Genomic DNA, 12,220 nt, shown 5'->3' with positions numbered 1-12,220 from the left:
CCAACAGAACCTGTAAAACCCATGGATCTGTCATGAAGGGTCTCCGAATGGTTGAAAATCGTTGCAACCTGGCCCCATCAGTCCTTGAAAGGACATCCTGTCACCTATAATGCTGACTTCTGTAGGAATGGGAAGAATGAGGGTAAAGATGGAAAAGCTTGGAGTAGGTTAAAGGACGGGGGAGAGGAATAAGGGGCATGGGGGCCTGGACAGGAGAAGACTGGGCAGTAACAGCAGGGCAAGACAAACGAGAGGCCAGGGATGACAAGGAGGAATGTAGCCTTGCTACTTTGACCATGGGCTACAAAGACTCATGACAACTTCAAAAACTGGGCCTTACGAATATCTCACAAAGAAGAAATGGGAAGATGCACCCCCACAAGTAATGCATCCCTGTCCAACAAATCCCAAGAAAATAATAACCAGGTGTTGAGACACAGTGCCAAAGCTGACAAACAGACCATGGTAGACCACAAGAGGTTCCTGAGCTCAGCAGAAAATTGATAAGTTGACTGGTAGAAAGCTTGAGACAACAATTGTACAGAGGAATGAATACGTATAAGGGTGATCAAAGCAAGGCGAATCCAAGAAAACTGGGACCAATTAAAATGGATCTAATTTTTAGGAATCGAACCCAAAAAAAACCAGGGCCAGGAAAAAGAGTCTAAATTGTCTTCATCCAGGATGAAAGTCTTCCTCAGAGGAATGTTCCTGAGGAAAGGAGAATGAACTGAATATCTAGTAAAAGTGTCCAACTCCCTGCAAATGAAAGCTTGAAATTCCTCAGCAGACATCGCCAACCTGCTATACTGGGGACTAGTGACACTACTGTCTTCAATATTAGCAGGAACATTCTCATCCACCAAAGTAAAACTTCAAGGTCATAAATCAAATCCTGCTTCAAAAAAAAAAAAAGAAAACTGTAGAAAACAAAAGTAACTGAAAGTTGAAAGCAAACTCTAAATTCAAAACATTAAGTTGAAACTGGTAAGTAACCACAAACGAACTAGCGGGAGTCACAGAAAGAACAAAGTAAACACACGTCTATACACTGTGTAATGGTAGAGGGAGCTACCTGAACTAGTATAGGTGGCACAGTATGATTAATGGAGGGTAGTCACACAATCAGCACATGTTGCTGCAATGGTACAAAAATGAAGGAGTATAAAAGACTGGTGCATTGTTGGAAATTTTAGCAATGCTTAGAGGGCAAATCAAGGTCAAGATAGCACAGTTTCGGAAGTATAAACTACAAATTCATTACAACAATAATCTTTCAGTTGTGTTTAGTTTCTATACCTTACCTATCATTTCACACTAGTATAATGAATACAACAGACAATGGTATTATTACTGAGAAAGATCACCCAGATGGTTTATCTGATACCCATTTTAAATACTAAATGTTAATAAGGGTCTAAAAGCTTCCATTTTTTACATTTATAAAGAAAGTAATCAAAATAAGCCATGGTTCACACATTAAATGATAGAATATGCACATGGACAGAGATAGAGTTTGTATGTCATGAAGCACAATGCTAACACAAAGGGCTATCTGTGTTGTGCCCAACACAGGTAACAAAACTCTGTTTTTAGCATTATAAGCCTTCAGACTTATTGCTGAGCCACTGGGGTGTAGACAGAGAAAGACAGAGAAAGAACTATTAAAAATACTTACTTTATAATTCTATTATTACTGAAATTTTGTTTACATTTTTATCAGAAAAAAAACGATATTGATATTTATGGTAGATAAACAAAAAACAAAAACTCCTAATGCAAGGAATTACACAATTTTATTATACCTTATTATTTATGTTAACTGTTACATTTTTTTTTGGAAAGCACATATATGACATGTATTAACGTTTTCTTTTTCTTGTGTGTGTGAAGTAGGAAGGTCACAAGATTAGAGAATGCTTAAAATATTTTCCATTTGGTTAAGTACATTTTGAAAGCAAAAAACATAATAATTCACAGTCAAATATTTTTTTTTTCATTTGAAACTAATGGAATTTAGGTTAAGAATACTACTTCAATACGAGTATTTTCTAATAAATTGTGTCTAATTGCAATGGAAAACTGTTCTCTGTTCTAAAAGTTCAAACAAACCATTTTTCTCCCATAAATGTGCTTTAGTGTTAAAAAAAAAACATGCCTGCAGATACTGCAACAATTGCAGCTTAGACAATATGTATACTCTTTTAATAAATAATTGTTTTCTTTTTTTAAACATGGTTGGAAGTTATGACTTTTGAATTTGTCACCACAAAATGTTGACTAATTCACAGAATATTAAATGTCAATAGATGAAGATGTTTTTAAATAACACTTCATTTGATTATGTGAGAAATCAAAGCTTCTTGTCTTTATTTGTCATGCAAATATATTTTACCTTCTGGGTGAGTCTGTACTGTGATTTCCTCTGAACTTTCACCAGGCCCATGTTGATTGTAGGCCACAACGCGTATAATGTAACGGGTTGAAGGGCGAAGTCCTTGCACACTCACATCCTCTAGTCTTGGTCGTGTAGTATTCAGAACTCGTTCCCTAGCAGCAAAATGACAAGTTAGCTAAAACTATATAAAAAAATGTTTTTTCCTAATTTTTCATTCTTTTTTTTTATGGAAAAGAAATAACACTATGGAGCCACAACTGAGCTTCATCAAGAAAAAATATATAGAATTATTTAGTGTCATACTTTCCATTAAGTATCTTTACATTAGTTTTAAGTCTATTTTAATTATTACTGAGAGTTTATGTGTAATAAAAACTGCATTGTATTAATAGGTGACATTTCATATAATTTTTAGGTAACCTTGGATTACAAAATGCTTGAAAGCAATAATTTTTTTTTCCAAGCAATATTTCACTTTTCTTGCTTTCAACACATTTTACAAATTATTAATATTTCAAGAACAATATCTGTCTCCAAACCTGTAATGATGCTCCCATTATATTAACAAGAACTTCAAGGAAACTTCAAGATATAAAGCGCACAATACACTGACCCAATGAACAACCAAATAAGCCAATCATAACATAGCTTTCAATCAGATGATGCAAGTCAATACTTAAACTATGCAATGAATCAATGTGTTCTGGCCTTGTAGATTAGTAGCCAGCAGTGTCATAACTTAATGACTCAACGTGTTGTACAAGTTTGACTATACGTTGAATTGGGTGATATGTCATGATACTGTTGGCTGCAGATATACAAGGCCATCACAAATTGATCCAACATGCTGTGCATTATATTATGACTATACATTGAATCAAATTTGTTACGAACCCAATGGCAAGCCTTATATGTGGATACATCTTGTCAGTGTAATGGGTACCATTATTTAATTAAGAAAGATAAAAATTTCCCTTTTAATCTACTTCTTTTCCCTTTGCAATTGTGCAGGTTAAAAGCATGTTACTGCCTTCTGCTTCAAAATATTAGTAGTTCATATATCAAGTTGCTTCATTCCCCAACATTAGGCCATATAGCTGGTTTATTTCCAATTCACCCTTGAAGAAGGAAGGTTTATCTTTTAAACAAAGTGCTAAGATTATATATATATTTTTTGCACTTTGACTAATATACTTTTGATTCCTGTGCTTTCTTTTGTATTGTGGCTGTAACTAGTGTAATATATTAAACTATTTAATTGACTTGTAATACTATTTATATTGGATAAATCTAATTGAAACTATTTAGCAAATTATGAAATGTAGTAAACTACCAAATTGGGTGAAAGATGTTCATTAAATTACGGTTTTTGCTGTTCACCATATGGAGTCAAATAAAACATGCAGCTTTCCAAACACTACTATAAGAGGCATATTATAATGACATGTTTTAAGCTGTTAATTTGAAAAAATGACCAAAATTTTGGAAGATTTTACACTTAAACACTCAAAAGAACCTTCTAAAAAATATATATCATGGAAAAAGTTCCAACACCCTTCTATTTTTTAACAAACTCTCAAGTTTCTGTTAAAGCTGTTAATCTAATCAAAAATAACTTTATATAGTTGTGAAACACTGGTCTAGCCCCTCTAATAATTCAGAACCTCATGCTATAATATTTCTACAACACAACAAAAAATTGCATATTTACCCAAAGGCTTTCTTATTGTGAAGAATGTCAATGTAATTTTCAATTGTGTCTAAAACTTTAAACAAACTATTTTCACAAACACATATATCTTAGTATTAAAAACATATCTACAAATACTGCACAATTAAAACACAAACTCTTTTAATATTAAATTTTTTCTGTATTTAAACACTTTGTAAGTTTAAGAGCAACATTTATCTTCAATAATATTGACAAGAGCATATACTTGAAGGAAGCTACAAATGTATATGTCAAGCTATCAGGGCCAGAACAACATATCTGTAATAGTTAAACTTATTAAATGTTAAGCTTGTCTTTCCTTAGCTTATACTAACATGTAATTAAATAAACAAAGGACATTATATATATAGTACTGTAATTAAAATCATTACCAAAGGTAGGATGAGAAAAAAAAGTTTTCTTTCTGCTCAAGTTATTAATTTATCTCACCTTGTGGATGAATCCTCTCTATAATACACGGAGTATGCAAAGATGATACCATTTGTCCTAACTGGCTCCTGCCAAGAAAGGGTGATGAAACGGGTGGATACAATAACTGCTGACAATTGGCGTGGTGCAGAGGGCACATCTTTGCTTTTTGGGAGGTCTCCTAATTTGTTGTTTGAATGAGAGACAGTAATAGATGGATGGGTTGTGGGGCGAGGAGATTCTACATGTTAGTTTTGTTAATGAATCATACAAAACCCCATTGGTAAGGTAGTGTTATTCATATCAGAATTTACAAAATCCCACAAAGAGTAAAAGATCAGATTCATGTATATCATGAAATATTTTTCACAAGATTAATATTTTTACAATCAAGTACGAAAATTTATACACATATACACAGAGAGAAAAAAATTAGTAAAATTATGTGAAAAAACATTTCCAGAGGTGCCAAAGTTTTAAATATTGAATGCATGAAACAGATATCAAAGCAAAACAGTTGAGTTAGTAAAAGTCATCACACACACACACACACATATAAGGAATGCAGATTACAAGGAAGGAAAAAAAAAGAAAAAAAAGAAATATAAGTCACACCATATATAAAATGCATATAAACATGCATAATTATTACATGCATTTTTTTTACTTTGCAATGTTTCTATGCAGGTATTTGTAATAAACAATAAGCTATTAAATTCTAAGTCACAGTTATCAAACATCTTTATTCTACCGTTTGGTGAATGTTATAAAGTGAAATCAACAACTAATTCCAAATAAATGCAACATATTAATATCTTACTGTTCCAGACAATTAGTATCACTTTACAAATACACTCAATCTAGCCTCTGATCACATTTTTTAACATTTTGTTCCTTCTTGAACTGCTGAGTAGAGGCAAGGTAACTGGCTGCATCATCTGCCACCAACACTTTTGTTTTGCTTTTATATACCATAGTTTAAGGAATGCTGTACTCATCAATTAATTAAATGTAATCATTTACTTGGGCCATCAATGAATATATTAGCGAATACTACTGATTACCCAGCACTAGTCTTTAGTTCATGAATGTGTTGATTTTCAATATTTTTACAGTCTGTGGGGACAATGAAAACAGACAAGACTACCATAATAATATAATGGAAAGTTAAACATGACACAATATAATTATTTTCATGAAAACTGATACTATCAGAATTATATTCAATCAATCAGAAAAACTAATTTTGATTAGTTGATTATTTTTGTGGCAATTAATTCAACAATAATTTTGATTAATCAACTGATTGAATAATGGATTAGTTTATGTGACACTTTGATGTAATTGATGCTCAAAGGCAATCAATTAATCTATTAAGTCACCCAGCTCTATTAAAGACTGAACTATATGGTCTAATATAAGTTTTAAACCTATAACTTGTGCATCATTCCAAAGTATTTGTTACTCTATAAAACATTACTTGTCGTCAGATTTCAAACTTAATTAATTAATTGTACTGATACAAAAGGTTTTATACTTTCATACTTCTCTGTACAACATCTCAGTCATACTTACTTAATAGCAGCATAAAATAAAACATTTCACATAAAATAATAGTTTCACATGCTATCTGTAAAAAAAGAAAATCAACCACAGGCTATTAGCTGTTTTCTACACTGGTTTAAAAACAAAAACTTCACTAATATAAAACAACAAAAAGTTAAAAGGCTTTACCTGGGTTTAAAATGATTAATTGGGCAGATGCCTGGACATTTCCAGCTGGATTTGTACCAATGCACTGATACAGTCCCATATCAGATCTCACAAGCCCAAGAATACGCAGATTGTACCCATTAACAATTTGAAAGTATTCACTTTGAATAATGGCATCACCATTTTTAATCCAATGAACAGTGGGCTCTGGTTTTCCATAGATTTCACATTCAAACTCAATATCTTCCTTCTCATAAGCATATTTGTTATCTGGATATTTCACAAAGCGAGGTGGAACTGGTAATGAAAATGTGAAAGGAGTTTATTTATAGGGATGAGTATTGGCATTGTTACTGAAAATATCACAGTCAGATGATCATGATACAGTAAAGTTTCCAGATGTGTATTGAAGGTTAATAGATTTGTGTGAATAAATAACTTTTAGGTATGCAAGCAAGCTAGTAACTTAATTATCATACCTGTGTTCATACTTGTTTGAAATTAGTAAACTGATCTGTAAAAGTGCATCTGATGATGATGGTAGATTTCTAATGTTCTTCTATTATACCTAAATTGCAGCTTTCTAACTATGTTCATTTTTGCATCTGAGATAGTTAAAAACATATTTTCAATCACAAACATGCATGATCTTAATATATCAGAGGTAGTTGTAGATAGGATTGAGTATAAAAACAATCCAAGTTTTCTCTGCATAAAAAATTACTATTTTTCCAGATTATTTACTTACCACTACCAATGAAAAAAAAAAAGTGTTTAATCACATACAGCAATTGCATTGCATAACTGAATATACCTAGCTCCTTTATTCTTTGCTGTTTTATTTTGAACAAAACATTAAAAATATTCCTGTTGCTACAATAGGATTTCTTAACTTTAGAATATTTTTATATGGCCAATAAGAATACTTTTCTAGAAATTCTAAAAGATGATGTGTATAAAACAAGTTTTTATATCTTTACTACATTGTTTGTATGAACAATTGAGTCTTTTAAAGTTTATCATAAGGCACTACTTCATATATCAATCAGTAGCCGAAAAAAATTAAGGTTTGATAGTTTCAGCATATTTTGCACAAATATTCCATATATACAATGGACTGTGTAATAGATCTTCAAAGTTGCTTAAGTTTTTCTTATAAAGTCGTTATAAAAGGGTATGAAAAAATCATACAAAAATATATAAATAAAAGAATATATGCATATTTGTTGTCTGAATCATAGTTTAGTTTCCTGAACTCTTGCAAACACTGTATCAATTAACACATTAAATCATTATACCAAACAGGATAGGGTCTGTGTGGTTAACGTGCTCGACTCACAAACTGAGGGTTGTGAGTTTGGATCCCTGCTGCTGAACGTGTTCATCCTATATGGTTGCTGACTGGGCCAGCCACCCAGGTGTAAAAATGCGTGGATTACAAAAATACAGCCCAACCCCAAACTAGTTGGAATTAAGGTCATAATGAAAAACATAACAGAATAACGTCCTTCACATACCATCAGAAAAGACAACAACACAAAAATAAATACAAATTAAGGAACCATTATGTTATTTTACAAAATAGAATAACACCCTTCATATATCATCAAAAAACAAAGATAAGTTACTGAACTGTTGTGAATTTGTTCTTATGAATATTACACATGGAGCAAATTTAATATATCATAAATCCATTGTATATTACTGCAGGATATTGAAAGAACAGAAGCTATGTGGATTATGAAGCTATTTGGCAAAATACTCCAGTTGAATAAACACTGGGTGGATGATCATATGCACTTCCATTAATGAATTACTTTTTACCCAGACATAATCCCAGCAGACCTATAACTAAGACTACTTTTACTTGATGGTCGGTTCCTCCAAACAATGAAATTCTAAATAAATAAGTAGTACTCAAAAAGTTAGCATATTCAAAATACCACAGTCATCCAATGTCTATAAAGCTTTTTACCTGCTAGATCTAATGCTTTGTAGTTTTCTCACTGTAATGGTGCAAAAACAAGTTAGCATAACAAATAGTTAATGTACCTCAAATAAAGTTTGGGAAAAATGTATACATGCATATTTTGATCATGGTTAAGACTTTCATGTTGAGTTCTATTGGAGTGTTAGCTTGGGCTAAATACACGTTAAATTACTTGAGTAAGGAAGTACATTATGATAATATAATAATAAGTAGGCAAACAATGATTTATAAGCATAAGGAAGAGTTTTGTTGATGGTGGAACAAACTACATGTTTTGATAAAACATTGGTCTGTCTTGTTCAGGGATGATCTGTACTAAGAAATACACGGTTTATATATAGTTTCAAAGATAAAAGACACAACTATTAAATGTGATGGAAATGATGTTAGCAGGTAAAGATCATGCCTGATCAAGTATACGAGCAGTGAATAGATCTTGCCAAATATGGCTGATGTTGCTAAGGTTATTATCACAGTTTAGTGAGAGATTGTTTGCTTTGATGATTTCTAGAGTTTCTAAACAATCTCTTTCTTTTTTTAGTTTTGGGTTGGTGTAAGAGGAAGAATTTCATCCCAAAGTATTTTGTGAACTATTTCAAATTGATGATATGTTAAAGCGAATATCTTTCTCACTTTTTCCACCAGGGATATCTGTCAGTGGTGTGAGGAATTCTTCATAACTTGAATAAAGCATATTTGTAATGAGGTTTACAGTGTGACTATGTAGCTCTTCTTGTTTCTCAACTGACTTGGTTTCATAAAGCAAAATGTCATAAATAATATGGACTAGTGTCATAAAATGAGCTTCATCTTCCTTCTCTAAATTTAACCTCTCTATACTGACAGTGAGGTTGAACAAAACCTTCAGAACTTTGCCTAGAGGTGATTTTCAGACATCTGCTTTAACATATCATCAATTTGAAAAGGTCACAAAATACTTTGAAATCAAAATTTTCTCCTACATCAACCCAAGACTAAAAAAAGAAAGAGACTTTTTAGAAACTATAGAAATCATTAAAACAAATTATCACTTACTAGAATGTGATAATGGCCCTAGCACCAGCAGCCATATTTGGCAAGGTCTATTTACCACCCATACACTTGATCACTTGACCTTTACCTATATTCTTTCACCTGCTGACATCATTTCAATCACATTTAATCCTTGTGTCTTTTGTCTTTGTAACTATATGTAAATCTTGTGTTGCTTAGTACAGATCATACTTGAATACAGACAAACCAATGTTTTGTCAAAACATGTAGTATGTTCCACCATCAATAAAACTCTTCCTTATGCTAATAACTCATTGTTTGCCTACCTATTATTACATGCTAAATTAACATAGCTTTTGTTGCAGTGGAAGTTTAATTTCATATTCTGGCTTGATAAAATGCTTGATTAAAGTGATTGGTAAACTTCAATTTAAAAACACAACACCTTTCACTCAATGTTTGAGTTCATTTCCAACATACTCAAAATACTTGGCAAGTGATGTAGAAATTTTTAGCTGCACTGTTTATAAATTTTAATACTGTAATACTGTTCTGTGTGTAATGCTAAGTCAGTAGCAGGAACACTAGTTCATCATAATCATAACTTAATTCTGAAAAAATGTGCAAACAGAATTTAATGTATCATGTGGCCAGAAATCAAGGTGTTAAGGTGAAGATTAATAATCATTAAAATATGAAAAATAACAGTAATAATGAATAATAAGAAACAAAAATTCTAAACTTTAAGTTGGATTCAGATTAAATGAAGTCACAGTGACAAAAACACTGGCACTATACTCTTTCACAACGTAGCCTGAAAAGTGTACCTTGTACTTCTACAGTTGCACTTGCATCCTCCGAATCAGCATGGTTCTCAGCACGGCACATGTATGTTCCTGTGTCTTCTTCACGAATGTTCTCAATCTGAAGACTCCCAACTCCAACTGTTCTAAAACGGCTGTCCAGGAGTCTTTAAGAGGATTAAATTATTTCAGTCAGAACAGACATACAAATACCCAGTTTCCAAACCATAATACACACATATTTGTTCAAAAATGGGTAACCTCAACCAAACTGGCTAAAACAGATACTTTCTGTTCTGGCAAGTAGAAGACACAAAGAAATTATCTCAAATATTACTCCGAGGCAAATTAAGCAACACAGCTTCAATTATAAAAAAATTACATAAATACCCTCAAGCACATCATAAAATACAAATATAAACTAAGTTGTAGAAGCAGCTTACACTAATAAACATAACTTAAATCACTGCAATTACAGGTGCCATGTGCCACTTACATTTTGAATATTTGAACTGACATCTAGTAACATATCATATTAGCACTATGATTATACAGATGTATTTTACGGCAGTGATCAGATGTAATCTGCCTCTTATTTTAATTGAAGTTTCTTGCAACATATAGATATTACTTCTTATGATATATTGTCAAAGGTTTTCACATTTTGGATTAAACAGCTAGTGAAAATTTTAATAATGTACAGAAAAAAGATAATGATGGAAACATTTCAGAAAATTCAATCTAAAGATCTGATGCTTACGCAAGGTCAATAGTTACACCATCTTTCAACCAAGTTAACTGTGGGCGAGGGTTTCCAATGGCTGCACAGTCTAAAGTTACATTACTGCCCTCTGAGGTTACAACACTTTTTGGAGCAGCAATAAACTGAGGAGATGCTATTTTGTTGGCTTCCCCTAATATGGTGATAAAATTTTATACTATTTTTGAAAAAAACATAATTTAGTTAAGGATAACTAAATACAAAACTTAATACAGTTAAGGATCATTAAATTGAAAAAAAAAATTTACTTGAATCCACAATCCATAAAAATACAAAATTTTCTCTAAAACACACACACAGTTTACTTTACATAGTACATTTTAATTACAACACACACACACATCTGGTCATTTTTTATGTTTACAAATGGTTGTACTGTTACCAACTGAAAGAGAAATGTAAAAATATATTTACCTGCTACAAAATAAATTATTACTAGTGTTAACTCTAAACAGTGGTGTGAATTGCCACCATGCAACAACAACAACTAGTCGTAGTCATAATTGCTGCATAGTAAATTCGAACCACTATTCAATTTAACATATTAGTTAATTTCCAATTATATTAGCTTCACTCAAAATATTTCTCAATCAAAATTGTCAAAAAAGTTGTTACTTACTCACCATAATCTAAACTTAATGTTAACGTTCCTCCTGAACTGACTCGGAACTTATCAATATTGGAGGCATTACATTTGTAAGTACCAGCATCTGAAATTTGCACAAGGTCAATCTCCAAAGCCCCACTAGGGAGGATTACCATCCGTGTGAGGTCTAACACTAGTGGTTGTTCATCTTTGAGCCAGGTGATGTCGGGTGGTGGAATTCCCTGGATAGTACAGAGAAAGTATGCTGTCTGGCCTGGAAAAACAACCACATCTCTCGGCTCCTCTTCAAACCTGAGCAAAGCTGAAAATATATGAATTTTAACATACTAAAGTGTGTAATATGAGGAATATGAAACTTTCAAAGACTGTGTAAAAATGAAATTCAACAAAAATCCACTGATGATAAAAACACCAATTTAAACCTTCATCACAAATATAAAAACAATTCATTAAGAATAAAAATTAAAGGCAAGTAATTAATGTTTCAAAAATGGGCAAATGTTACATAAAATAAAATTATTATATACAATTAACCTCATAGCAAGGTAAACATACTGACTCAGAAACAAAAAATACTAATAACTGAGGATGTTTAAAAAACAACAAGCCTCCTATTGGTGCAGCAGTAAGTCAAAAGGCTAATAACACTTAAAACTGGGTTTCAATACCCGTGATGGACACAGCAACAGATAACATATCGTGTAACTTTGTGTTTCATTATAAACAAACAAACAAAAAATAAGATTCTATGATTAGATTATGATATCAATATTTTAGATATACTACAGCGTGGTC

General features: G+C 32.0%; 1 protein-coding gene across 4 annotated transcripts in view; it reads right to left on the bottom strand.

The window, feature by feature from the left end:
- Positions 1 to 12,220, bottom strand: part of LOC106461410 (neogenin-like) — a 162,221-nt gene that overhangs the window by 30,656 nt on the left and 119,345 nt on the right. For 3 of the 4 annotated variants that reach the window (XM_022388368.1, XM_022388366.1, XM_022388365.1), the window contains exons 4-9: positions 11,442 to 11,726; positions 10,798 to 10,951; positions 10,062 to 10,204; positions 6,273 to 6,548; positions 4,560 to 4,779; positions 2,396 to 2,550 (exon numbers count right to left, since the gene is read on the bottom strand). In XM_022388368.1, the coding sequence (XP_022244076.1) occupies positions 2,396 to 2,550; positions 4,560 to 4,779; positions 6,273 to 6,548; positions 10,062 to 10,204; positions 10,798 to 10,951; positions 11,442 to 11,726 (1,233 nt within the window). The remainder of the gene's footprint in view (positions 1 to 2,395; positions 2,551 to 4,559; positions 4,780 to 6,272; positions 6,549 to 10,061; positions 10,205 to 10,797; positions 10,952 to 11,441; positions 11,727 to 12,220) is intronic. The other variant, XM_022388367.1, reaches the window with a different exon arrangement.

Source organism: Limulus polyphemus, unplaced genomic scaffold (assembly GCF_000517525.1).
Source record: "Limulus polyphemus unplaced genomic scaffold, Limulus_polyphemus-2.1.2 Scaffold953, whole genome shotgun sequence".
Lineage (NCBI taxonomy): Eukaryota > Metazoa > Arthropoda > Merostomata > Xiphosura > Limulidae > Limulus > Limulus polyphemus.
Note: the sequence above shows the minus strand (reverse complement) of the source record. Positions and strands in the feature narration are given on the sequence as shown.